The sequence below is a fragment of the Apodemus sylvaticus genome, chromosome 12 (assembly GCF_947179515.1).
Source record: "Apodemus sylvaticus chromosome 12, mApoSyl1.1, whole genome shotgun sequence".
Lineage (NCBI taxonomy): Eukaryota > Metazoa > Chordata > Mammalia > Rodentia > Muridae > Apodemus > Apodemus sylvaticus.
Window position 1 is genome coordinate 83,050,216 of NC_067483.1, and position 26,990 is coordinate 83,077,205.

Consider the following 26,990-nt stretch of genomic DNA (forward strand, 5'->3'; position numbering starts at 1 on the left):
AAAAAGAAAAAGTGACTGGGTTTTTCAAATTTTGGTTATCACAGTGAATTGTCCCCGAGAGCCAAGCTGATTGGACTTTGGGCTTCTAGTGAGTAAACACTATCAGAGGAAGTGAGCTTTGACCAAACCTTGCTTCTGGCTCACAAAAGCTCTGGGCTTCTGGCAATAAAAAGCTCGCAAAACATCAGCATGTAGGACAGAGCGTTCCAGCCTGAACAGAGGTGCTCTGTCAGCTATGGCATCGTCTGACACTGAAGGGAAAAGAGTGGCCGTGATCGGTGGTGGTTTGGTGAGACTGTTCAGGCATTTATTGCTTTTTGGGTGTTTTATTTTTATTATTATTTTCTCACTAATGATTGTTTATTGTGTGTGGATGGTTGATTCGAATAGTTAAACCTTTTAATGTTCAAATATATTTCCTCTTTTCCTGTAAATATTATCATTTCAATGTTTCCAGCTAAATAAAATTCTTCCTGTAGGTTTTTTTTTTTTTTAACTACATTGGGTCTTTGACAGTTTCACAGTATAAAATACTTACCAGTTACTCTCTCCTCCTCACCCTTTCTAATCTCCGTCCCTGTTCCTTCCTCCCTTTTGGTTTGGTTTTGCAACCCTTAGTTTAAGCAGGTCCTCTGTGTGGCCTTTCATTTTGCTACCCACTCGTTCTGCCCTGAGATGTGTCGCTGTCATTCTGTCCTGAGAACATCCTAACAGCACACAGTATGGACTTTGATGGGCTGTGGAAGTCTATTGTTCAAGCGGTCAAGGGACACTTGTGATGTTTCTGTGAACCCTCCTCCATCTTTTAAGGTTTTACATGGGCTTGGTTTCCTCAGAGAAGTTTTAACTCTACACCCTCTGACTTTATCTTGCTAACAGTCTTGGTGGGTTTTTGAAGTACTTCACAGAACCCTGTCTTGCCTACATGCAAAAAAAAAAAATGTATCCCACACTGGTCATTTGCTCCCTGCTTACTATTAGGTCCTTGGTGCAGTGCTTTAAAGTATGTGCAGCATTAGTTGCTAACCATCCATGTCCAGATGAGAGCTGCCCTCACCACGTCTTCCTTGCTGTGCCTGCCCAGTTTCTTCCTCCCTCCATCCTTTCCCTGTGGTCAGGAACCCAGCTGTGCCTTAACAGTGCAGCAGAGGCTTGAAGAGGCTCACACAACATATTTCCATGGCATCTCCCTGTCTTCCTAGTCACTTTGTCACCTAACAACCGAGGATGACACCGACAGTCTTTCCAAAGCATGCACTTTCTACAGCAGCTGAAGAAAGAAAATATATTCAGGATGTAAAATCTGAATCCCAAGCCATAAAACAAGCTCTGACAGCTAAATACATATGTCTGTGTTTTCATTTATCTTCATTTGAGCCTCAGTTACATATGAGTTGCATATGTATGCATTTACTTGCATAAATATACCGGAATTTATTTGTCCATTCCTTTGTAATAGCCATTTAGAATGCTTGAAGAATAATTTCTTTTTAATTCAGTTATGAAAAAAGTCTTCTTAAACATTCTAACATGTTCCTTCATTTGCACATACAGAGTCTTCTCTTGAATATATGTCATAATGTGAATATTTAACTTGACATAATAATCACAAGTAATAAGTAAGTGATCTAACAATTCATGTTTTCTGGTACATGATGATTTCATGAGCCAAGAAGCAAAATGAATTCTATTTTGTTTGGAGTAACAGAGGTTAGATCTTTCCTTTGCCTTGAGGAAAGACAAATGTGGAACTAGACACAGAATGTTGAGAACTTTTTTCATATACTCCATATTTTATTCCCCACCCCACAAACCCCTGTCCACCCTCCGACTGTTCTACATCCCATACTTCCTCCCCTCCCCCTGTCTCCACATGGATGTCCCTACCCCCACCCCACCTAACCACTAAACTCCCTGGGGCCTCCAGTCTCTTGAGGGTTCGGTGCATCATCTCTGAATGAACACAGATCCAGCAGTCCTCTATTGTATGTGTGTTTGGGGCCTCATATAAGCTGGTGTATGCTGCCTGTTTGGTAGTCGAGTATTTGAGAGATCCTGGGGGTCCAGATTACTTGAAACTGCTGGTCCTCCTACAGGTTCGCCCTCAGCTTCATTCAGCCTTCCATAATTCAACTGTCATGGTCAGCTGCTTCTGTCCATTGGTTGGGTACAAATATCTGCATCTGACTCTTTCAGCTGCTTGTTGGGTCTTCCAGATCACTGTCATGCTAGGTCCCTTTTTGTGAGTGCTCCATAGCCTCAGTAATAGTGTCAAGCCTTGGGCCCTCCCTTTGTGCTGGATCCCACTTTGAGCCTGTTGCTGTGCCTTCTTTTCCTTGGGCTCCTCTCCATTTCTATCCCTATAATTCTTTCAGAAAGGAACAATTGTGGGTCTGAGTTATGACTGTGGGATGGTCTTTTTCCTCCCCCAGTGTCAGATCAGGTTCCCCTCTCCCCCCTTGCCCCTTTTTCTTCCCCCACTGGGGAGTTTTTAAGGATAAACATAAGCAAGTTAGGAAGCTGTCCTGTGGTGACACTAGGGCGGCAGCAATAATGCCCCTAAAATATCTCAGAAACCTAACGAGGAGGCATGGGTCTTCAGCTTCCGACCTTAGAAAGGACCAAAATAAACCCACCATTCAGGATATCCTTTTCCCCCTAGATCCTAGCGTCAACTTTTATCTCAGCAATGGAATATGTCATGGAAGCAGACCTTAGCCCACCACAGGCTTGGGTGAGATTCTGTGCCTAGCACAGCCAGGGAGACCCATGTATACTACACAGTTTGTTGTCCATACAAAACATTGTGTTTTCCACAAAAATGTCTGTGTGTGTACAGAACTAAATGAAGACATGAAAAAGATGGTTTTGATTTCTAGGTTGGAGCACTGAATGCCTGCTTTCTTGCAAAGAGAAATTTCCAGGTTGATGTGTACGAAGCTAGGGAAGGTAAGCTGGTAATAGAAGATGGGAGAAGAGCTTCTGAGTCCTTAATCTGTTTCTTTATATTTTCTGAATAAAAGACAAATGTTTTGATAAAAACAATCTAAGATATTAGAATGATTTTAAAACCTCAGTGATCTAAATTTAATCGAATACTAATATACACTTGATATTTTCTATCCATGAGTCTTTCATTTTGATTCTGAATTGAGCAGTTGCTCAAACACAAGGATTTGCCCACTCCTTCGCATCATTTAAAAAAGTGTGTGTAATATGGAGTCTGTTCCCTGTTTTTAGATATTCGGGTGGCTAAATTTACACGTGGAAGAAGCATTAACTTGGCCCTTTCTTATAGAGGACGACAGGCCTTGAAAGCCATTGGTCTAGAAGATCAAGTACGTCGTTGATGCAACTTTTTTTCTTTAAAAAAATGTGCATGTGTGTGCACATGTCTATGTATGTGTTTGCGGGTGTATATGCATGTGTGCATGTGTGTATACATGTGGGTTTGTATGTATGTGTGTGTTTGTGTGTTGTATGTGTGTGTGATGTAGCACTATGTGTTCATGTATGACACATGACCATACCCATGCTAGTACCTACAAATGCTAAAAGTGTTGGGCATCCAACTCCACCATGCTCTCTCTTATCCTCCCATGACAGGGTCTTTCACTGAGTCTTGAGTTTGCCACTGTGGGGTGGTCATTCTTACACAGCAAGGATGCCCACTCACTGAGCCACTACTCTGACCTTCACAAATGCTTTCATGAAGATGAGATGATACTTGATGGTTTTCAACAATCCCATGGCATTGATTTTATCCTAGTTTGAAATGTTATTTGATGCCAACAACCTACACCTGAAAATTCATTCTGCGAAGGCATGGAAATTGCAAATTTGACAAGCTAGTAAACCTTTAACACATGGTGGGTGTGAAAGCTTGAGATTCGTGGATAGGGTGAGATACAGACATGACACTACAACCCCATCTGATGTCATACCTCATCCTAGGCTCTCATAGGAAGGTGGGTCTCAGATTGGGTGGGTAAGATGCTCTAGCGTCCTTTCCATTGTAGTGATGAAACACTCTGATCAAAAGCAAATCAGTAGAGGAAAGGTCCTTCTCATCCTACAGGATCCAGACCATCACTGAGGGAAGTCAGAAAAGGACCTTGAAGGCAGGGTCACTTGCTATTTCATGCAATATTATCTGTGACCAGGAAATACACATCCAAGGAGATACAACAAAAAGTATGGCGGATTTCAATTTCTCTCCTCACAGTGACCCTTTCCATAGCCATAAGGAAATCCTTTGGCCCCCAACTCAGTCCCCTCTAACATCCAGCCACACCCTGTAGTCTGTGATATCTGGTTGAAACCAGATAAACATTCCTTTTCTTCCAAGTTAAGAAACTTTGACACACTCAGGAGCGAGGTTTTCACAGCACGACTTTCCAACCACGTCGAGCTTCCTGAGTCCCATTAAGGGCTTTAACTGTTAAATCACATTTAATTTCACATCTATTTAATTCTTGGGATGGTATGTCAGACTGGTGGAAACAGCTCTTTCTGGTTCTTCTCAGATCGTTTCCAAAGGCGTGCCCATGAAAGCCAGAATGATCCACTCTCTTTCGGGGAAGAAGTCTGCAATTCCCTATGGGAACAAGTCACAGGTAGGTTTACATTGGACCCAGTGGGAGAATGCAAAATTCTGACTGAGCCCGATGCTTGTGTGTGCCTCTTGTGTGGGTGCCCCTCCTTTCTTCCCCTGTACTGACTCAGGTACCTCAAGCCTTGGTCTAGGCACTAGTTACCTACTTAGTTCATAGCTGATGCTCAAGCCAGGGCTCAGTCAACAACGCCATGACAAAAACTGGACTGCTGCTATTAATCTCACCAGGCCACTTCCTGTTCTGCACAGGGCTCCTGCTGCCCAGCTGTTTGGGACGTCCCCCTGCCTCCGCCCCGTCTCCAACTTCCTTTTCAATTAGAAGAAAATTACCATGTTATTCATTGTTGAGTATCATGTACAAGGACAACTCTGGAGCATTCTGGGCTGCAGTTGCCTTCCTCTAAATGACCCTTTTACCCTGGGTTTGCGTATAATAGACTGTATAGAATGAACGAGAAATGTTTTCAATGCTTTATAATTTCTAAAACATCAGAGGCCAGAGGGTGATGTAGTTTTTGAAAGCAAATTCATTATCCTGCTCTGTGTTTTTCATGCTGACATTCATAACTGGAAGAAAATATATTTACATCTAATTATACCCTTTGAGGTTATTTCTCTGAGAGAGAATGAAGGTTCCAAATATCCATTGCTGAGAGGGGGATTCCCAATTTGCTTTATTTTTATGGCGCCATGCCTGTAAAGCACAGAACTCGAGTAAGGTTCACATTCTTCTGAAGGACAAGGGACAGCCATCAGGTTCATGGGAAGAGACATCAGTAGAATAAGACAAGGGAAACTTTGTTGTGTGGTATGGACAGGAAATGGAAAAGTGGTTTTGAGAAAGGGGGAAGTTACAGTTCACAAGAAAGCTGCAGAGAAAGTTTGAAACACTTTGTAGGAATTTTAAATCAAAACAGAATTAACCTAATCAAGAGGAAGAAAACTGGGTGAGACTTCATTTCTAAGACTTAAATCTGAAATGCAAAGTGTACTTCAGAGCTTTGGAGGAGAGAAGATGTAAGGTCACTCTAGCATAGCAGAATCTTTAGATTTATTGAACTTGAATCCAGCTGCCATGCTTTATAGAAGAGGAAACAGCCCACAGACCCATGGGAGACTTATGGAGGCAAAAATAAGGCAGCTTTCTTTTCAGCAGTGTGACCAGGAGGCCAGGCAGTGCTGCCTACAGCCAATCCCATTGCTGTCTGATTCACACTCTCATCACACTATTCTTTTGGATTACTGCAGAGCATCCTGGGGAGGCTGAGCTGTCCAACTGAGCTCACTCCGAGTGAATCACCTATCAGTAAACAAAGACATTATAGTAGTAGTTCAAAAACCAGAGAAGCTAGATAAAGAGTGACTGGGACCAGAGGCCGCCATGCTATCTTTATTCCCCAAGAGGAAGCAGGTGTGTGTGGGAGTTCTAATTTTAGAGCTTTCACTACAATAGGAAGCGGTCCCTCCCCCACCTCCGCTGCTATTTCTCAATTCTTATAAACTGGGTGACTGCTAAGTTTACAGCCACACTCATCCTTCAGTGCCTGCATGATTACATTGACATCTGTTGTGTGTTAGTTAAATACAAAGGCCACCCTGCCCTTTAAGAACTGCCTGGATTGCTTTGAACCACTCAGTTGCTCTGCCTGAGGAAATCCAGTCATCCTTGTGACCCCAAGATTTCTACACATCTTTAGGAAAACAGCCTTCTCTTGACCTGCAGCCTCTTGGCACCTGGGTCCCTCTCACCCAGGATTGGCTAGCTGCCACCAAGATCCAGATGTGAAATTCACCACTCTATCAGTCTCCATGCATACAGCGTCCTTAAAAGAGCATGCATTGGAGTTGGGAAGAGGACTCAGAGAGTGATAGCGCTCGCTGGGCAAGCATGAAGCCCTGAGTTCAATTCCCTAGCATCCAGGCTGGAGAGACGGCTCAGCAAATAAAAGCACTTACTACTCTGAGTTTAGGTACCAGCTCTCACATTGGGAAGCTTACAACCACCTGCAACTCCAGCTTCAGGGAGCCCAACACCTTCTTCTGACCTCCAAGGGCACCTGTATTCAGAGAGAGAGAGAGAGAGAGAGAGAGAGAGAGAGAGAGAGAGAGACTCCCTCAATGACCCAGCACCCACATAAAAAGCCAGGCACAAGCACACCTTCCCCTGCAATCCCAGTGCTGTGAGGTACACAGACATGAGAATCTCCAGGGCTAGCCAGCTGTAACTGGCTCCAGGTTCATTGAGAGCCTGTCTCAGAGGAATAAGGCCAGGAATGACAGAGTAGGACACTCAGTGTCCTCCATGCCCACCACACTCAACATTACACACAAGCACACAAAGACAGAGGGAGTCAGGGACACAAGGAGAGAAGGAGGGAGAGAGGGACAGAGGGAGAATCTACGGACGCGCTCTGGGCCATGGAGGAAGCACAAGATACTCTGCTTAGATATCGGTGATGTGGAAACCTTTCCAGATCCTTCTGGTCCTTCCTCCTCTAGCTGTTGGTCTCTCAACTCTTTCCTCTACACCATGTACAGATAGATGCTCCTTGGCTTTTGCACATTCCCCTCTCCCTCCCAGCCTGCCCTGATAACTGTGACGATACCGTGTACTACACGGAGGTGTGTGGACAAAGCGGTGGTCACACTCCTACACTTCTGTGTTCCCATGCTCCCTTAGTAGGAAGCACTCTCCTCTGAGGGCACCATGTTGTGTTTGAAGCAGTCTGCGCTAAAACTATTGCATTACTGATCTCCGAATAAAATGGTCTAACTTGGCTCTTATCCTTGTGGGGTTTGATTTCATAGTGGTCTCTAGGGATTAGCTTTTTGGAATGGGTGTTAGAGGCATGTACTGTGGCAGGAACAACACTGGCTCTTGCTTCTGGGGCAATACCGTCCAGACAGCTGAAGTAGATGGGGTGGAGAAGTCCTGGTGGCCCTACTGGACTGATCTGTTCTATTGATTCCGATGGCACAAAAGCCCTATAACTAGCATTCAAAGGATCTTTTCACCACATTAAACCTTAAACAAAGCATTGTAATTGGAATATTTCTTATCCTCCTTTATGTTTCCTTACAGTGCTGGAGTAGAGCCCAGGGCCTTGCTCATGCTGATAAGTCACATCCCCTGCCTGGCCTTGTATACTCTGAACACATGCGCTAAGTTAGCTACTCCTAACAGCAGGCACCTCCTCAGCTACTGTCACTGGGTGACAACTGAGCCATCTTTATACCAAGTTTAGATGTGATTAATTAAGGTCAAGTTTCTAGTTCAGAACAAGAGGAAGAGCCACAAGTTAGCATTTTTGTGTTAAAAAGCTCTGTGGTTTTCCCTAATTTGGAAAAATGATATGCTTTAAATAGTTAAACAATGAATTCATTCTGACTCCATCTGTGTGTGTTTGTTTGGCTTGGTTTGTGGAGACAGGGTTCCTCTTTGTAGCCCCAGCTGTCCTGGAACCCACTCTGTAGGTCAGGCTGGCCTCATATGCATAGAGATCTGCCTGGCTCTGCCTCCCAAGCACTGGGATCAAAGGCATGGGCCACTGCTACCCCAAATTCACTCTAACTCATGAGACTAAATTGTGATGTTCATGGTCCCTGATAAGTATATATGCTATATCAAAAATAAGTATCTAAACTTAACTTTTTATAACTTTATCTGTGTGAAGGTGATGCTAAGCAACCCAAGATTTATTATTGTGCATCAGTTTTTAATTTTACTTGATTTTTGGTTATGCTTTCAAACCAAACTAAAAATAAAACATTTTAACTGATGCTTAAAGCATTATGGTCCATGGACACCACATGTGCACTGCACTACAGGACAGTCAACCACATCTTACCACAAAGTCTGAAATAGCCAATATATGTCATAGCAAGAGGCTGTCCTCCCCCACCCGCATCCTTCAACATGTGTTGCAGCCACACAGTTTTCTCTGAAATTAAGGCCTTGAAGGTACACATTTTTACATGTGCGTTTGCTCCAGTGTTATCAGTAGTGAAACCATGTAGCAACCATATTTGGGGAGCTCTGATGGAAATATGCAATTTACAATGTTGTTAAGATTATGTTAATGGAACTAATATTTTCACGGTATGAGAAGGTTTGACTTTTATAGTATCAAAATTTGAGAATACCTTAAATAAAATTTTAGATATTATATTAAGAATATTTTATTAAAGTTGTTTATTATCATCATCCTTGTGACCATACTACTTATCTAAATGTTTCTAAAATTAGTTTACAAATGTCAGCTAAATAGTGAATATTTTTTCTTGCTGTGTAAAGTTACATTTGCTCACTCTCCAGAAGCAATGTCCACTTTGTTTTTCTTGCAGTATATCCTTTCGATAAGCAGAGAAAAGTTAAACAAGGATCTACTGACTGGTAAGCCTAATGCTTTTGTTCACCAGATTGGTAAAACCCATAGTACTCGGCTTCTCACATGACTTAGTAGAGTTTGGTTGCTGTTTCTTTTGATGGGTTATGAAAGTAAGATCACATACATTACAGGACCCTTGAAAAGTAGCAGTAAGATTGTTACAAAGTCTCTCTTCATCTCATCAATTATCTAAGTGAAATAATTTAGTCCATAGACATTGCAATTCTGCTACACGTTGTTCAGTCAAGAACTCACAGTCCAAGAGACATAAGCTGACAACTTGCTAGGTGCTCTATCAGACGTGCATGTCAGGGAGAGAAGATACGTAGACTGAAAGGTTACAGCCACAAGGGCATTGCCATAGTCCCTCAATGCCAAACCAAGGCTCAGGCAAAGTTAGAAAGCTGTGTGGTGAAGGGAAGGGCAGATTCACATCTGGAGGAGACCAAATAGGTTGCGTAGAGGGTACAGAGAAAGAGGAAGATGCAGGATCTCAAGATTTGGCTTTCTGGATAACTAGTTGGTGTGCTCCTCCCTGGGAAAGCCAATTGGCTTCTCCTGCTCCTGGCATCCCTTAGTTGCCTAGAGGTTTCTGCAAAAGGTTGAGGCCCATGGGCTTTCCCCTGTCCACTTTGCTGCTGTCCACTCATGTTTCAACAGGCATGCAGTGAGACTTTACGGCTGTAGCTTCTGACAGTAGGAGACCCAAACTCTCTGAGCCTGCACCTCTCACAGTCTCTCCACCCCCTTTCATGAGGCTCCCTGAGCCTTACATGCAACAGTGTTTTATATGTGTATACTTTGGAATGGCTTCACAACTCTGTTTTGATGAGTTGTGGCTTTCTGTAATGGTCTCTGTCTGTTGTAAAGAGAAGTTTCCTTCATGAGGGGTAAGAACTACACTTATCTATGGGAGTAAGGAAGTATTATGCTAGTTTATGAGAGTGGTGCTTGTAGATTCTCCTCTAGCTCCACGACTTCTCCAGCCCTGGGTAGTTGACTCAGGTCTCAGTACCAAGCTTCGTTTCCCTTTTGTTGAGCTTCTATTGCCTTTTTAACCAACCCTTCTTGATGCGGCCTAGAAGCCTTGGAGTTCTTAAAAATTAGATGTCCCACAGAATTAATTTCATCTCCAGTTATATTTGGATCTGTCTTTTAGCTAGATGGTAGATGGAGGGGACCAGTTTATTGCACACGTCCCTGTTGATCTTTAAAAAGAAGATAAACATCAAACAGTTTTTAGAAGTAGCAATGTAGCAGATGTGTTCAACAACCTCTGAATTTAATCATGATTATAGAAAGTTGATGCTGAAGAACCAGGCACTATAGCAAATGGTTCATGAGGATTAATTTCCACAATCCTTTCAACAACTATGCTAGGTGGGAATTAAGTTTATCTCAGCTTTATAAACAGCAAAATGGGAGCTTAGAGATCTTAGATCTCACTGATGTAAGTGGTAGAATCTAGAGTTGAACTTTAGTCTGTTTATTCCAAAGTTTTTGCTCTTCAATTACTCAATTTCTAATTTTAATATATATATGAAATACATGCTAACACTAAAAAGCTGAAATATAAAAAAGGTACAGTCTTGGTATACATGGCAGATATTTCCAAAAGGGTACACACCTCTCTCTCTCTCTCTCTCTCTCTCTCTCTCTCTCTCTATATATATATATATATATATATATATATATATATATATACATATACACATATATGGTGTATATGTGTATGTATGTGTAGTGAGAGGGAGAGAGAGAGAGAGAGAGAGAGAGAGAGAGAGAGAGAAAGAGAGAGAGAGAGAATCCCTGATCTAAGCATTGTTTGGCATATAAAGTTCTTCATTTCTTTGCAAGGCATGAACCATGTGATCCACCCATTCCATATATTTGACCAGTTATAAATACTTACTTTTCTCAACCTAATTCACCACCCTTATAAAAGCATTGCAGGTAAAACCATTCTCAGATGCATCTGCTTGTCATGGACAACTCTTTCATGGTTTGTTCATTTATTCAGTATTAATAATAAGGAAAACACAGATTAATGTGTTTGGGACATTCAATAATTCCTGTATCAAGACACTTGTAAAGGTCTTTTTCTAAAAGTAATTCTCAAGTTTCTTATGTAGTATTCTTCCCAGTGAATTTCCTATAGTTGCACGTCCAGTTTGGGATCAAAAATGCCATCCATGTGTGTAATATTCTATTTGTATGGGCATAGCTTTATGTAACCTGATATTTAAAAAGTTAATTAAAAAAGATACCCTAACTATATCAGATAAACTCTGATTTCTGCAGCAATGAGACAAAAATAACTTCATATATTTTTAATTCCCTTTTGTTTTAGAGACAGTCTTACAATGTAGCTCAGGCTGGCCTTGAACCCATGACTCCTGACTTAGTCTCCTGAGTGATGTGATCACAGGCAGGCACCACCTCACTAAGGTCTGCTGGTTCTGCAGTTTCTCGGTGTTAATATGTTGTACTTATAATACCATGAACTGGAAGCCAAGAGGAGACAGAGACTGTAAATGCGCATGCGACATAGTGAACATTCATAATGGTTGAATGTTTCTAGTCACAAATCAAGCCTTAAAGGCAGCTATAATAATAATGCATGCGACAACTGTTTCTTTTCAAGGGCACAAACAGTCACAAGGGTGCAAGAGTTTGGCAGGTTTTTCAAAAGTTACAACAGCTGATTTGTGGTTGTCTATATTATTAAAAATTATACCAGGCTACCCACAAAACAGTTGCCAAATTACCATTTTAACAAATACAGGTGAAACAAAGTATAAGTATCTTCTCTGGTCTGGTTCTCAGAAGCCCAGCACTCAGGTGGTCGAAGCTGGGGGACTGTAAATCAAGGCTAGCCTGGGGTACACGGTGAGCTCAAGACTGTGCTACTTAGCAAGTAAGACCCTGGCAAATAACCAAATCATTAACCAAGCGGTATCTCTGTTTACTGTTCATGGAAAGTGACTATCGTTTCCGTGTGATTTCGTGAAGCTACAGTTGAAGTTCTGCTCTGTTTACCTTCTGTTTCCTCCCTCAGCCGTGGAGTCCCACCCCAATGCGAAGGTGCACTTTGGCCACAAGCTGTTGAAATGCATTCCAGAGGAAGGGGTACTCACCCTGCTTGGGTAACTGCTATTCAGGATTTTGGCTTCAGAGGGCAAGGGCAGGAATGGAGAACTCTGCTTATAAACTTTGTTCTCTGGCTCCTTAGAAGTGTTAAATGATTTCTGAAGTGAAAATTCAAAATGTTTTCACAACCACGGAGTTTTTGTTTGGGAATAATCCCAGATACTTTCTGAATACTCAGACTTGGTAATTCTTCATTTCCATTCTCCAGAGACCACTCTTGGTTCAGACTTTCTCCTCTTTGGAAATAGGTGGCCTTAGCCTGCCTTGTGTCTCCTGTCCTCTTCCATAGTGTGATTTCCCTGCCCCTCCATCAGTTCTATGTCCTCAAATGTCCCATTCTCAGAATGCCATGCATCCAGTCATGGTTACACAATCATTTGTAAATTCACATTCTAGCGTTGTCGTGCACATCTGGACTCTTTTCTCATCCTTGGTCTCAGCAAGCTCCTCATCAGTGATGTCCCAATGACAGAACAGTGGCATTATCTCAGATGCATAGATGCCTGGTTCATCTCTATTGTCATTCCTAGTACTCTTGCAGCATAGTCACAGTTGCTTACGGTGCATCCTCCCCCGTTTCTACCCATTCAATCTGAACATTGTCACCACTGTGTCTTTCTTCTCCTGGTTATACAGTCTCTTTCTTCTTCCTGGGGCATGATGGTGGCCAGCCCTTGTCATCGCATATGTGGCTACTGCCATCCTCTCCTGTGTGTCCTCTCTTCCACTTCAAACTGAACAGTCAGTTTCCTGAAACTGCTGTTTATCCATTGTCATCCTCCTAGTGGAAGAAATCATTTTCTCCTTTTGCCAGAATCAGGAATTTAAACTTTTGCCTTTGTCTCCAAAATGTCCCTTCTCTCCTCCCCCTTGGCCTTCTAGGCATTGCACAGTTAACAATCCTTATATATGGACTCTTTAATCACTGGGACAACCAGCCTCAGATTAAAAGTATCCAACACAGAGATTTGCATCGCTAAGAAAGCACAAAAATAAAATTTCTCTGTGTTGATCATGCACAGACTTTTCCTCTTGTCCTTGTTCCCTAAAGATGCAGCCTCTCACACAGCATTTCTAGAAAGAAGTTGAAGCATCCAGGAAGGCATGCATAGGACACAGGCAAATAGTGTGCTGTTTTACATAAGGAACCTGAGTGTCTGCAGATACGGATACTCTGGAGCCAAGCTTAGAGGGAGACCAGTGTGTTCTGTTCTTAGGCTCACTGTCGGAATCCTCTATGGAAGCTGAGCATATTTCCTCGAGCAAATCCTGGTCACATCTCTGCAGAGGCTCCTGAGTTCTCTCGCACACTTGGGACTTAGAGACGTGCTTGCCCCTCCCCTGGGACTGCTTCCCATTCCCTCTACATTTCCTTCCTTCAGCTCACACACTTCTGGAGAGCACGTTTGTCTCTAATATCAGGGCAGATGAACATTATTCTCATTTCCAAAAGCAAAACCATGTCTGGGGCAAGCATTTGGTCTGCATTTTAAATCTGGTGATTTAAGTTAGATAAAATCCACCTTCAAGTTAGATGTGTAAAAGTGAGTTTTTGGAGTTACCTCTAGAGTTTGCTTTTTACATCCACGTAGAAACATGTTACCACTTTTGCTAGATTTTTTTGTGATGGCTCATTCTGTTTTTCAGACCTGACAAAGTTCCCCAAGATGTCACGTGTGACCTCATTGTGGGATGTGATGGAGCCCACTCAACTGTCAGAGCCCACCTCATGAAGAAGCCCCGCTTTGACTACAGCCAGCAATATATCCCCCATGGGTACATGGAGTTGACAATTCCGCCTAAGAATGGGGAGGTATAAATTGTCCAATATATTAAAGCACTATGGATAAAACAATTGTACAGAATCCCACATGCACATGGGGATTTTAGCCACACATCCGTTTTATATGTATATATTTTTATGTGCATAGGCATACATATGTATATTGACATGCATTATTTATGTGTGTAGAAAGACAAGGTGAAAGAGAAAGAGTATCTTATCATAGCATGCTCTCCAATCTTGAAATAAATGGTTATGAAAAGCTTGCCTAAGGATGAAACCCAAAGTATTTTCTAAGACAGCATCATGCTAGTCGCAGTAAAACGCATGTGATGCACCGTACCTACGGGGATGATCTGGAATGCTGCAGAGGCAGGTGCGAAGCAGCAGGTGAGATGAGCTACTGTAATGGAACCTGTGCTCTTTGTCCTGCAGTATGCCATGGAACCTAACTATCTTCACATTTGGCCTAGAAACGCCTTTATGATGATCGCCCTTCCGAACATGGTAATGTACAGATAGATTCCTATCGGCTACATGTATATACATCTATAATTAATATTTTATCACTTACTTTTGTGTTGGACATTAATATGCCTAGTTCATCTCATCATTATTTAATGTATTTAATGATTATGTTTTTGATGTTTTGGGCTTCTGAGGAAGAAAGAGAAGCAAGTTCAATATTTACTTTGGAAAGGAGACTGTACTTATGTAAATAATGAAGGGCCCATAGGTAAGGTGCAGTCCAGGAGCACTTGGGCACACTAACAACAATAGGGAGACTTAGGTTATTATTTAGTTATTAGAAAGAAATTCCAGTTTTTAAGGTGTGTGGGAAATTAGGGTATAAATGCAAGTGTGTGTATGTCTGTCTGTCTGTCTGTGTGTCTGTATGTGTCTATGTGTCTGTGTGTCTGTGTGTGTGTGTGTCTATGTGTCTGTGTGTATGTGTGTCTGTGTCTGTGTGTCTTTGTGTGTGTATGTCTGTCTGTGTGTTTGTGTGTCTGTGTGTGTCTGTGTGTCTGTGTGTGTATGTGTGTATATGTGTGTGTCGCTGTCTGTGTGTGTATATGTGTGTGTGTCTGTGTGTGTCTGTGTGTGTGTCTGTGTGTATGTGTGTCTGTGTGTGTCTGTGTGTATATATGTGTGTGTCACTGTCTGTGTGTGTATATGTGTATGTGTCTGTGTGTGTCTCTCTGTGTGTGTGTCTGTGTGTGTGTTCTTTCATTAGTCTCCAGGGTCTTTTCCTTATATAGCCAGCTTGCTGTGTGTTGTCTGGTAGTCTTTTTCTTCCTGTGACTGTCTATCACAGGATCAATATGTCTTAAGAGGAAGAAAACAAGGGAAAAAAACCCACTTGACCAATCTAAGCAATCTAAGGACTGCAGTATTTACTTGGTGAACATGGAAGAGGGTAGCATTTCTTCTGGTGACTGGGGAGGCAAGGAGCACTTGAGACTTAGTGAAGACTTCCTCCAGGGAAAAGTGATAAAGCTGACTTGGAAATTCCCCTCTAGGACATCTTAGCCCCAGCGAGGGCCCTGTGGTTTAGGGGCCCACTCTTGGTGCCAACACCACAGCTGTGTTTTCTCTCTCACCCTGTTCCTCTCCTTCTCAGGACAAATCTTTCACATGCACCTTGTTCATGTCCTTTGAGGAGTTTGAAAAACTTCCGACGCATAGGGATGTGCTGGACTTCTTCCAGAAGAACTTTCCAGATGCTATCCCTCTGATGGGAGAGTAAGTCTCCACGTGAAACCGCACCTTTCGTTTCTTTAGTTCTAATGGTTCATGTTCGAACAAAACTGTTTCAATCTTTCTCAAAACAATTTCTTTTTTCTAAAATGCACTGGCTGGAAAAATAGCATTAGAGCAAAGTCTAAGTGGGCTCTCTGTTGTAAGTGGAGATTCTGTTAAAAAAAAAAAATGTGCTCAGTGTATCCCGAAAACACAAGCACACAAGCATCCCCAGGCTTTTCTCGGGCTCCCCGGGCCACAAGACTCTTCTTCTCGTGATGTCTGTCTTCTTTTTGGGAGATAGAGATATGTGCGTGGCACATCAGATGCAGGGCTCAGGCCTGTCCCCTGATAAAACATCAGTCATATGTTTTCTGATGCCTGGGGCTCCTCATGGTGAAATGCTGCAACCATGATCCCACCTACTTGGGCGGGTTGGTGAAGGACTGAGTAAGATCCTTGTAGAAATTGGTCAGCACAGGGACCACGCCAATTAGGTTCTGGCCGGTGCCTGGCAGAGGGAGTTAGCTAGCTAGCTGCCTAATGATCTACTGCTCATCTGTCCAGCCTGTGTCAGCAACTTCCTACATAGTACTCCGTTGTATGTTCCCATTGAAGGACTTTGCTTGCTTTAACTCCTCCCAGCGCCCTTCCCCCTCCCCGCAACAGAGCAAACACCTAGCTTATATTTTACTCCAGTGTTTGCTCCAGGAAGACAGAGCAATACTACAGGAAGAGTGTCACCAATCTAGGCTACCACACACTGGGTGACTTAGAAGTGACAGAAACCATCTCTCCCAGTTTCTGGAAGCTGAGCTATTCAAAATTAAGCCACCATGGTGGGAGCTATTTCCTGGCTCACAGAAAGGGTGCCTGCTACCTGCGAGAACTCCCATGACTGAGGGGCTTTTGTAAGGGCACAAATGCCATTTGATCTGGGTTCTAGGCTCACAAGTGAGTGAGTGGATTAGTTTCCAAGTTCCTGGCTGAAACTACCACCACACGGAGGATTTGGGTTTTACACATGAATGTGGGACACATGAGCAATCAGGCTAAAGAGGAACAGGAGTTGGTTTTGTTTCTGAGTAGCCCAAGCTGACTTGGAACCGAGTCCTTCTTCCTCAGCCTTTGATTCTGAGAAAACAGTCATGTGCCACCAGGCCTGGTTTAGAGGAATATTTCAATCTCCCTTCTGCCTCATACTTCCCAGTTTGGACTTTTGAGACGATTACCAGGGTACCTTCCTGATAGTGGAGTTACAAAATCCACAGCCGTGTAAAAGGGAAAGCATGACCCTAGCCCCTTCCCGGTCTATATAAATCCAGGCCTTAAAAACTGCCAGGTGTTACCGCTTCCTGGTCTATATAAATCCACAACTTTTCATCCCTGAGGAGAACCTATCTGCACACCAGATTTAGTTGTTATATAGTTTAAAATTGTTCCATGGTCATTTCTTACATCTTTAGCCAGACTTTATGTTCTTTTAAATGTTTTCTAAGTTACATTGCATATTTGTTTATCTGTTGGAAGGTGGGCACTGGGCATGCAGGCCCAGGAGAGGACAACTTGCAGGAGTCAGTTCTTGCTTTCCATCATCATGTAGTCCTGGGGACTGAACTCAGGACAGCAGGCTTGCCAGCAAACACCATCCCCTGCTAAGTCAGCTTGATAGCCCCAGACTTAAGACTCTTGAGGACACATAGTGTCTCTGAATGTATAGTTTCTATAAAACCTCTGTGACTGCTTCGCAAATATCAGACGTGTCTTTGTGTTTATAGTCATCATGTTCACCCAGAGAGATGTTGGGTTGACCTCAGTCCATTGAAGTCTTGTAAATATTGTCCAACTTATTAAAACCTCCCCAGACAGAATTTTTTGATTACTGTTATTCATTTCCTAATACACAAAGATTCATGTTAACTTAGTATCTATATGCTGTGGTCTAGTAAAATACACTGTGACATTTGTTCACAAGAGTCTAAAATACATTGGTGTTTTTGAAAACAGTCTAACACATAATAATACATTTGAAAACACTGTGACTCATGTACATAACAATGGTTTTATGACAAGATATATACACGTCTCATTTCAAATTATTTAAGTGCTGCCAGACTTATTCTTTTGTATGTGATCAGCATTATCACAAATAATGCTAATCCAAATAGTGGACTTGAGTGTATCCATGTTTATGTTGTATGTATACATGTCCATGAGGAGGAGATACAAATGTTCATGTGTCCACACATATGTGCATCTCTCTGGGTCAAAGTGTAATAATAGTGGATGTCTTCCTCAATTGCTTTCCTCCATATTTTTGAAGATAGGGTCTCTGATTGAACCGGAAGCTTGTCTATGGACTAGATTAGCTTGCCAATAAGATGAATACCTGGGGCTTGATGAATAGGCAATCTAGACAATCACTAGTCAAATATTGTATTGGTGATTGAAACATATTTCAAGTAAAAGTAGCTTGTGAATCTTTTCTACAAAACATCGACAAACATTTTGGTTGTAGCACAGTAAATAAATGCCCAAATTCTGGCAGTAGAGTGGTTGTCATTCAGTCCTAGGGACCCTCCTGTCTCTGCTTGCACCCAGTACCGGCATTATAGATAAACACACTACAGCCATGTCCTGTTTGTTACACAGATATCACCATACTTGAATTTTTGCATGGAAATTACTGTGGACTCAGGTACTCATACTGACATGGCCAGCCTTTTATGAAATTAGCCATCTCCTTAGCCCCAGAATAGTGGAATTTAAGCCTAGAAGAAATTTCAATTTCCCTCTTCTGTTTCTGGACATGAAACCAGGACCTTGCATATGTTAAGTAAGCACTCTTCCATTGATGTGCATTTCTTTCCTTCATTTGTTGTTTTACTGTTGGCATTCTTGTATATTTTTTCATCAAGATATCATGGCAATAAAGCCAATAAATCTGGAAAAAATTAGTGCTCCTTGGCACGCAAGTAACCTTTTTGTATTCCCTTTGCTTTCTTCCAAAGGCAAGCCCTCATGAGAGATTTCTTTCTGTTGCCTGCCCAGCCCATGATATCAGTTAAGTGTTCTCCCTTCCACCTGAAGTCACACTGTGTGCTGATGGGAGATGCAGCCCATGCCATTGTCCCATTTTTTGGGCAAGGAATGAATGCGGTGAGTTCTTTTTCCTGTAGGAAAGTTCCTAGAATATTCCAATGTCTAAAAGCTCCAAAGCCTCCTCACAGTCCCAAGAAAACAGCCCATTTGCTTGACACTCCAGTTGCTTAGTCAGGATGACTTCATCTCCACTGAGGATCCAGACCATGTGATACAAGACCTCAGTAGAGAAATGCACAGCTTATGACTGAATACTACTACCTTCTTGACAATCTTGCTATCATGTTTAGAAAGAGAGTTTTAAAATATAGTGCTCTTTATTAAATGTTAATATTAAGGACTCTCATTAACTTCTTGCATATATATATATATGTATATATATATGTATATGTGATAATAGTTTAGCAATCACTAGTCATATATTGCTTTAATAAGAGGACTTTATTCCAAGTACAAATAGCTTGTGACTTTCTCACAAAGCAGTTGCAAGCACTTTGATTCATAGGAACATAGATAATCATCAGTTGTAGCATTGTGTATAAACGCCCAGGTTCTGGCACAATTCAAATCTTGCCTCCAGTAGTCGCTACACAAAGTGTATTACATACTGTACCTGATAACCACCCACTCAAGTGTAATACTACAGGTTTATCAAGTGTCCATTCCAATACTTGGAGAGGGAAAACAGGTTATTTTTAAGTAAAAAATTGAAAACTGTTGCCTTGGCCTTATTTGTAATCACATGTCAAAGTTGCCATATCATAAAGAATCTGCAAGCATTGCTTATTTCAAATGCTATCACTATATTTGATGTGAAGATATAGATTTTATTGTGTCTAAAACTGCAGTTTGAATTTGTAGATGATGGGAGCACAGTGCTCAGGGTTCTTAATCTTTTTGCACTGAGTATTATCTTTCTAGTTTTTGAAGTTCTTCATGTTCAACATTTACTTTAGGTTTGAGTTGTAGGAACAAAATTAATTTGATCCTATGATTAACTGTTTTAGCAGCAATGGGGATTGAACCTAAGGCCTCATGTGTGGCAGATACAGCCCTCTACTGTTGGATTATATGCCTAGTTCATGAAATAATTCTTAACATGAATTTTAAAGGCCCAAATAGCTTAAAACTAACTCATGATAGAGACATGTCATTGCTAGTCTTAAAGAAGTATTGGGGTCTACCTGAATCACAGATGTATTGACTTTTTCCATTAATTTCTGAATCACTATACTCATTACAGATATCAATGGGACAAAGACAGAACCAGGGTCCAGCTGCTGGTCTTTGCATCATGATTAGCCATCAGATAAGAACCTATCTGTTATGTACTAAGGATCCATGGCCTGTGCATTATTCCTGCCAAGACTAGCTCTGTTCATAATTGCTATGAGATGGTTCATTATTTCTGCCTCATTTTGACCATTTTTTTCTTGGTTCAGGGCTTTGAAGACTGCTTGGTATTTGATGAGTTAATGGACAAATTCAATAATGATCTTAGTAAGTACACTTTCTCAGTGGGACATGGATTAGCCCAGGAGATTAACGGTGTGGGCCTGTTTATGATCCTGGCACTTGAATAACATCTCTGCCACAGGCCTTGCTTATCCCAGACAGTGAGCATCAGAGAGGGAAGCCCAGGATTCAGGGAGGTCCATCCATGATGGTCACCTTCCCATTACTCTAACATTACCTGGGATAACCAACTTAGAGAAAAGGTTTACCATGGCTCTCAGCTCCAGAAGTTTTACTTCGTATTCAGTTGGCCCCCTTGCACTAGGCCTGTGGAGAGGCAGCATGGTGGTGAGGCACCACAACCAGCCACTCACCTCCTAGTCTGGAAGAGAAAGAGAGAGACGGGAGACCTGTGATCCACAGTCCCCTCCAAGGCTATGCCTCCAGTGACCCAAGGTTCTTTTGTCAGGCCCCACCCTTGCACAGCAACCCTTACCCAATGAGCAAGTATGTTATACATGGGCCTTCAAGGGACCCAGCCTACAACAAGGACCGCGCATTGATTCACTCAGATAAAAGTTCAGAGCAGCAAATCATGGTGGAGCGGTGCATTTTTCTCCCTTCCCACCTCAGTGGCCTACCTTTGCTTACAGCCTTCACAACACATCCTCAGAAACACTTAAGCCCCCAAAGAAGCACGAAAAAAGAATAAATAAGGCATGAACATCATTTAAAGTTGCTGCATGACCAGGCAGAGTTACTTGGTTTTATTACTAGAGATGCAACTTGAAGAGGAAAAGGTTCGGTTTACAGAGCAAGGAGCTATGGTTCATGGGAATGGGTTGACGGTGGTGGCAGAAGCAGGAGGTTCAGTGCATCCCAGTCAGGAAGCAGAGAGGCTTGCTGGCATTTGGTCCACTTTCTCCTTTTCATTCATTGTATTATGCCAGCACGTTGGGTAGTGCTGCCTATATTAAAGGTAGATCTTTTCCCTTCAGTTCCACGACTCTGAAAATCATCCCTATAGGCACACACCCAGAGATGTGTTCCCATGGTAATCCTAAATCTGATCTAGTTCACAATATAAACTAACTATAATCAATGAATTATTTTCCATTTGTGAAATAAGGGAAGTTTTAGCAACCAATAGTCTAATATTAGCTTTAATTGTAAGATTTATTTGATCACAACAGAAATACTCAGTAGACATTGCTCAATACTTATAGACTATTGTAGTGATCAATAGTTTTTTTAAAAGATTTTATTTATTTATTTTATATATATATTATAAGTGCACTGTAGCTGTCTTCAGACATACCAGAAGAGGGCATCAGATCCCATTACAGATGGTTGGGAGCCACCATGTGGTTTCTGGGATTTGAACTCAGGACCTCTGGAAGAGCAGTCAGAGCTCTTAACCGCTGAGCCACCTCTCCAGCCTCTAATCAAGAGTTCTTACAAGATTTGAATGTTGCTAGTGAGAACATCTTTAGTTTGACCTAGCTGGATACCAGCATTTTTTTAAAGATTTTATTTTATTTTGCTTTTTGGAAATAGTTTTTAATGCATATGTATGCCTGTGTGTGACTTTACACCCCATGTGCACAGATGCCCTTGGAGGCCAGAAGATGGCATTAGATATGAGCTAGAGTTATAGGTGGATCTGATCCACTCAAGATGGGTGTTGGGAACTGAGCTCAGGACCTCTAGAGGAGCATCCAGTGCTCTTAACCACTGAGTCATCTCCATAGCATTTTGTTTTGGTAGATTGTTTAAACACGTATATGTTTTATTTAATTTTGGCTTCTAGGTATGTGCCTTCCTGAATTCTCAAGATTTAGGATTCCGGATGACCATGCAATTTCAGACCTGTCTATGTACAATTACATAGAGGTGAGCAAAATTTGGGTCCACTCCATGAGATGGTTCACCTATAGACCAGAAGTCTTTTTTTTTTCCTTTGATCCAGCCCTATCTCCTATATGCTGCATAAGAATATGTATGGATAAGAACACACATGTACACACAAATAGACTCATGTGAGCATGCATATGTGCACACACACACACACACAAAGCATTCTTTAAACATTGGTAGAGTATTACTATGGAGCCAATGGCAAAAACTCCTACACATCCTGTCTGCCTGCATTTCAGGAATATGTAGAAGATAATGAGATAGCTGAGGATGATATAAATATCTAAAATTTCACAGATCCAAATTTCAGGCATTTAGGAGTTAGCCAGACTCTATTCTCCTGAAATATGAATTTGAGATACATATTAAAATAATCGTGGGATCTTAAAAAAAATCAAATGACTTTTTAACAGGATATCCTGAGTCAGTCTTTAGAATACCATAAAATTTTAAAAAATGTGGCAAAGCAACAAAATTCTTGATCAGAAAGCTGAGCACTTTTAAGACTTATGCATTCATTCCATTTTAAGCCAGTCCCATGAAAATTTCATGAGGAATGATGGTTGCTATTACTTTAAAAATAGTGGAATGAAGAAATTTACACAATAAACAGGGAAAATATTGACCATTCCCATTTCTCTCAAAGACAGAACGAAATAATGTGGGCTTCAACTGGTGCGTAGTTGTATCACATATGACAGAGTTCTAGAAGACACTGGAAGACATTGTTGATATATATTGCCTGACTTTAAAAATAGGTCACAGGTAAAGAGATGATTCTGGATGAGGGCACTCGCTTCTCAGGCATGAAGGCCTGAGTTCCTTTCCCTAGGACTCATGGGAAAAGAGCTGGGCAGGGCCATGCACTTGTAGCTGCTGAGTGTGAGAGCCGTGCTCGCTGTCAGCGAAGCTCCAAGTTCATTGAGAGGCCCTGCCTCCTGGAATAAGGAGGAGCGTGACAGAACAGCACTCCTTTCTAGTCTCTGTGTGCACATGCAAATAGAAGTGTGCATACTTATGCATATGTGCATGTGTGTACATACTTATGCAAGCTCGGAAGCGAGCGTGCCCACACACACACACACACACACACACACATACACACACACACACACACACACACACACACTCACTCACTCACACAGCCAAACCTAGATACCTACATGGCTACAACGCTTTTGTGTTCTAAGAAGTAATATAAACAAGGACAGGCATGGCTGTAAGTAATCCTTGTTGCCCATTAAGTAGCGGGCAACAGAAATTGATCAGATCTTTGAGCTCATAGATCAGTAGAAATTCTAGTCCCATAAATCTTTTGTCAAAAAAAAAGATTTTTATATTGTAATTGTCTTCTGAGTAAAACCAGACTAGATTTTGTTCATTTTCAAGGCAATGCCTTGTACTACTGAAATTTCTTAAGAGAGCTCGGAAATCACTTTTAGGAAAATGAGATTTTGACTCTTTTGTTAGCATCCATTATTGTGACAACTGTGAATGGGGAACAGTAGTGTGCTCTTGTAAGGAAAGAGAGGTGCTTCATTCCAGGTATCCTTTTAAGACTCCTGTCATTACAGATGCGAGCACATGTCAACTCTAGATGGTTCCTGTTTCAAAGGCTCCTGGATAAATGTCTTCATGCAGTTATGCCGTCTACCTTCATTCCTCTCTATACCATGGTGAGGACTTATTAAAGACTTCGCCTCATTAGAGATCTCTGTTTAGCTATTAGAGAACACTCCAGATGACTTTTTAAATCTCCCTGCAGGTCGCCTTCACCAGAATAAGATACCACAAGGCGGTGCTGCGCTGGCATTGGCAAAAAAAGGTTGGAAAAGAGACTGTTGAAAAACATGATGTGTTGAAATGTCATACAGTTTTATGGTCACATATATGTCAGGAAGAGATGGACATGACAGGATGGAGATATGCTTATCTTCCAGATAAAACCTATCTGTTTAGAGCACAGGTTCTACATGACGGGGGTGGGGTGGGGGCAGGAAAATGACAAGAAATTGAAGAGGAAACTGTGGCTGATTTTTTTCTCAGTTTTTTGCTTTGTATTAGCTACATGATCCATTGTTCAACTTTTGCGTTATGTGGTATCTTTGTGGGCTTAACTTGTAAAATGAGACCCAACTGCGACATTTATAAAACTCTGCCTACTGGAATGTAGTGCAGAACGTGGCGATGCGTGCATTTCGAGCTATAGAGCCAGAGGTGCTACTGAATGCAATTCCAATTCCTGACTGCTTTGGGGAACTTTAGTTATTGATAGTTTTATTGGATACATGTATTCTGCACCAGGTACTTTGATGAATAAGATGCTGTCCCTACACTACATGTGGCTCAGGGGCTAACAGAAAAGGTAGCGGATGCTCTGTGAGCCACTGCAAGGAGAATATAGGAGTAGGTTAGAGAAAGACTTAAGAGACATGAGCTAGGAGGCCCAGGGCATAAGGATGGCTGTTTGGAAGCTGGAGAGGCAAGTAGGACCTTCAGCATCCTGCTGAAATGGGAAGAAAATGAACTTAAGGAAATCCAAGGGACCTAAGAAGGCTTAAACACCCAGGCTAGCATTTTATCTAGATCCCTTCACTGTGTAGGGACCGGTTCCAAGATCTACCTATAAGCTCTACTTCTATAAAAATGATAAAATAGGGGCTGAGAACATTGCTCAGTGGGTAAAGTACTTCCTGCATAATTATGAGACACTCCCAGCACCCCCATAAAAGTGGGTGTCCCATATCTCCCATGTGTGCACACACAACACATGTATATACACATACACACCAAATAAAATAGAGTTCCCGACCTCAAAAATATAAACACACAAAGGAGAAGAGCCAGTGGTGGCAAACACTGAAGTTTGCTTGCAGAAGTCAAGCAAGCAAATTGCTGCTTTCTATTAAAAGCAGTAGAGAATCACGTGCTTGCCTATGATATAGGAAGAGAATTGTGTGCTTGTCTGTGATGCAGGGATGAAGTTTATTTCAAGACCTAACCTCTAGATGGATAGTTTTCAGATTTTTCCTGTGCTTGCAGGTAATAAATAGAGGACTCTTTATCCTTGGGTCCCTGATAGCCGTTGGAAGCGCTTACATATTTGTGCACCATCTGCCCCCGAGGCTTCTGGAGTTCTTGAGAAGACCTGCCTGGATTGGAACCATTGGCTACTGGAATAGGAGCACAGACATTTCTCCGCAAGTTCCATGGAGTTACTAGGACAGATTTCCCAGTTCAGTAACCATGGTGTCAAAGGTCTGGGAAGCAAATGTTTGATTCCTCTTCAATATCAAGGGGGAAAAGCATGTTTCCATTGGCATATCCAATTCACTACTGGAATCTAATTGTCAGCATAGAATTGAGATTGGTGTGGGGTTTGGGTATTTGTTAGTTGAGCAAGGGAAGAGGGCTGTTTTTACAGTGTCTCTCAGTTTGCATGCTTGGGCTGGGTCACTTTAAATTTAAAAATGCAATAACCAACATCTCTTTCACTTCCCAAAAGACAATTTTTTTCCAGTAGAGGACAAAATAGGATCAACAACACTCACGACTGAATACCACCACTGCTTGCCTAGTGCTACTTCCTCTTTATAGCAATAGATGGGGCTTGCGGTTCATAGTCACTAGCTAAAAAGTAGAGGTGGGAATGAGAGACAGGGTGTTCCAACAAGTTCCAGCATAAATCTGTTTTATTTCTCAGTTCCCAGGCCTCAGAATTATTACTCTTTTGAAGAGAAGGAAAGGGCCATTAATGACATCTTAAATGAAGGATAAGAAAGGGTCATTGTAGTAATAAATTTATACCATACCAGAGGGAGAGGAGATGGGAAGGTGTTTTCCAGAAGCATGGAGACACAGTTTATTCCATTTCAGACATACAGAAGTGATTCCTTGACTGTCCCACAGACAGAAGTGGAAGTTAACTTCATCACTAGAGCACACAGACACCCTTTCTGCTTCTTTTTTTTTTAGTAGGCTGGCTGACTGGGACAGTTAGAAATTCTTTTCATTGTCAATTTTGAGAGCTACAATAATAGTCATCTAGGAAATCAAAAACCGAGGAAATATAGATAAAACAAACGAGCATGTTCCATAATGTCAAAGACATTCTTGAGCCTTAACAACCTATGTTTGAGCCGGGCAGTGGTGGTGCACGCCTTTAGTCCCAGCATTTGGGAGGCAGAGGCAGGTGATTTCTGTTCGAGGCCAGCCTGGTCTACAGAGTGAGTTCCAGGGCAGACAGGGCTATACAGAGAAACCCTGTTTTAAAAGAAAACAAAAACAAAATTTAAAAAACAAGAAAAACCCAAACCAAAACAAACAAAACCATCTATGTTTGATGTGTTGGGAAAGAAAAATCATTGTTTTCCTGGTAGGGGATGTAGCTCAGTGGGAGACTGCTTATGTAACACCCATAGGGCCCTGGATTAAATTCACCAGCATTGCAAAAATAAACAGAATAACTGTTTCTATTATTTATCTTAAGTTTGTTGGCCGTGGCTAATATAACAGGCAGATTGTCAAAGGAAAACAAACTGAAGTTTAGGAGCATGTATATTTTATATGCACATGGGAGACACTTAGAAAGTGAGCTGACTCTGGGGCTGGAGAGATGGCTCAGCTGTTAAGTACGTGTGCTGCTCTTGAAGAGGCTCCTACTTCAGTTCCCAGCACCCATCTCAGGCAGCTCACAACTGCCCAGAACTCCAGCTCCAGGGGATCCAACCCCTCCGGCTTCCTTGGGCTGCTGCCCCATGAGCACATAACCACACAGACTTGCCTCTACAAGAGAATTAAGTCTTTAGAGGCCATAATTTCTGGAAGAAGCAAGGGGGTG

The 26,990-nt window shown here is 41.9% G+C and overlaps 1 protein-coding gene across 6 annotated transcripts; it reads left to right on the plus strand.

The window, feature by feature from the left end:
* Window positions 1-26,628, plus strand: Kmo (kynurenine 3-monooxygenase). Of its 6 annotated transcripts, none has more exons than XM_052201181.1 (15): window positions 1-88; window positions 2,880-2,949; window positions 3,241-3,338; window positions 4,527-4,616; window positions 8,960-9,008; window positions 12,062-12,149; window positions 13,801-13,966; window positions 14,372-14,443; window positions 15,558-15,679; window positions 18,688-18,835; window positions 20,221-20,278; window positions 22,044-22,126; window positions 23,725-23,826; window positions 23,916-23,975; window positions 25,193-26,628. In XM_052201181.1, exons 4-15 carry the CDS (start codon window positions 4,548-4,550, stop codon window positions 25,370-25,372), a joined length of 1,197 nt encoding a protein of 398 aa, XP_052057141.1. In that variant the 5' UTR covers window positions 1-88; window positions 2,880-2,949; window positions 3,241-3,338; window positions 4,527-4,547; the 3' UTR covers window positions 25,373-26,628. The 6 variants fall into 6 exon arrangements, with proteins under 6 accessions (XP_052057141.1, XP_052057138.1, XP_052057137.1 ...); XM_052201177.1 differs by lacking the exon at window positions 1-88 and adding an exon at window positions 95-289; XM_052201178.1 differs by lacking the exon at window positions 3,241-3,338.
* Window positions 26,629-26,990: the final 362 nt, after the last annotated feature.

Bases quoted from the DNA above. Each gene is read 5' to 3' on its own strand.
- Kmo (XM_052201177.1), top strand. From the start codon at position 236: ATGGCATCGTCTGACACTGAAGGGAAAAGAGTGGCCGTGATCGGTGGT. The intron at 12,150-13,800 runs GTAACTGCTATT...TCTGTTTTTCAG, and splicing joins GGGGTACTCACCCTGCTTGG to ACCTGACAAAGTTCCCCAAG. The intron at 23,976-25,192 runs GTTGGAAAAGAG...CTGTGCTTGCAG, and splicing joins GCTGGCATTGGCAAAAAAAG to GTAATAAATAGAGGACTCTT.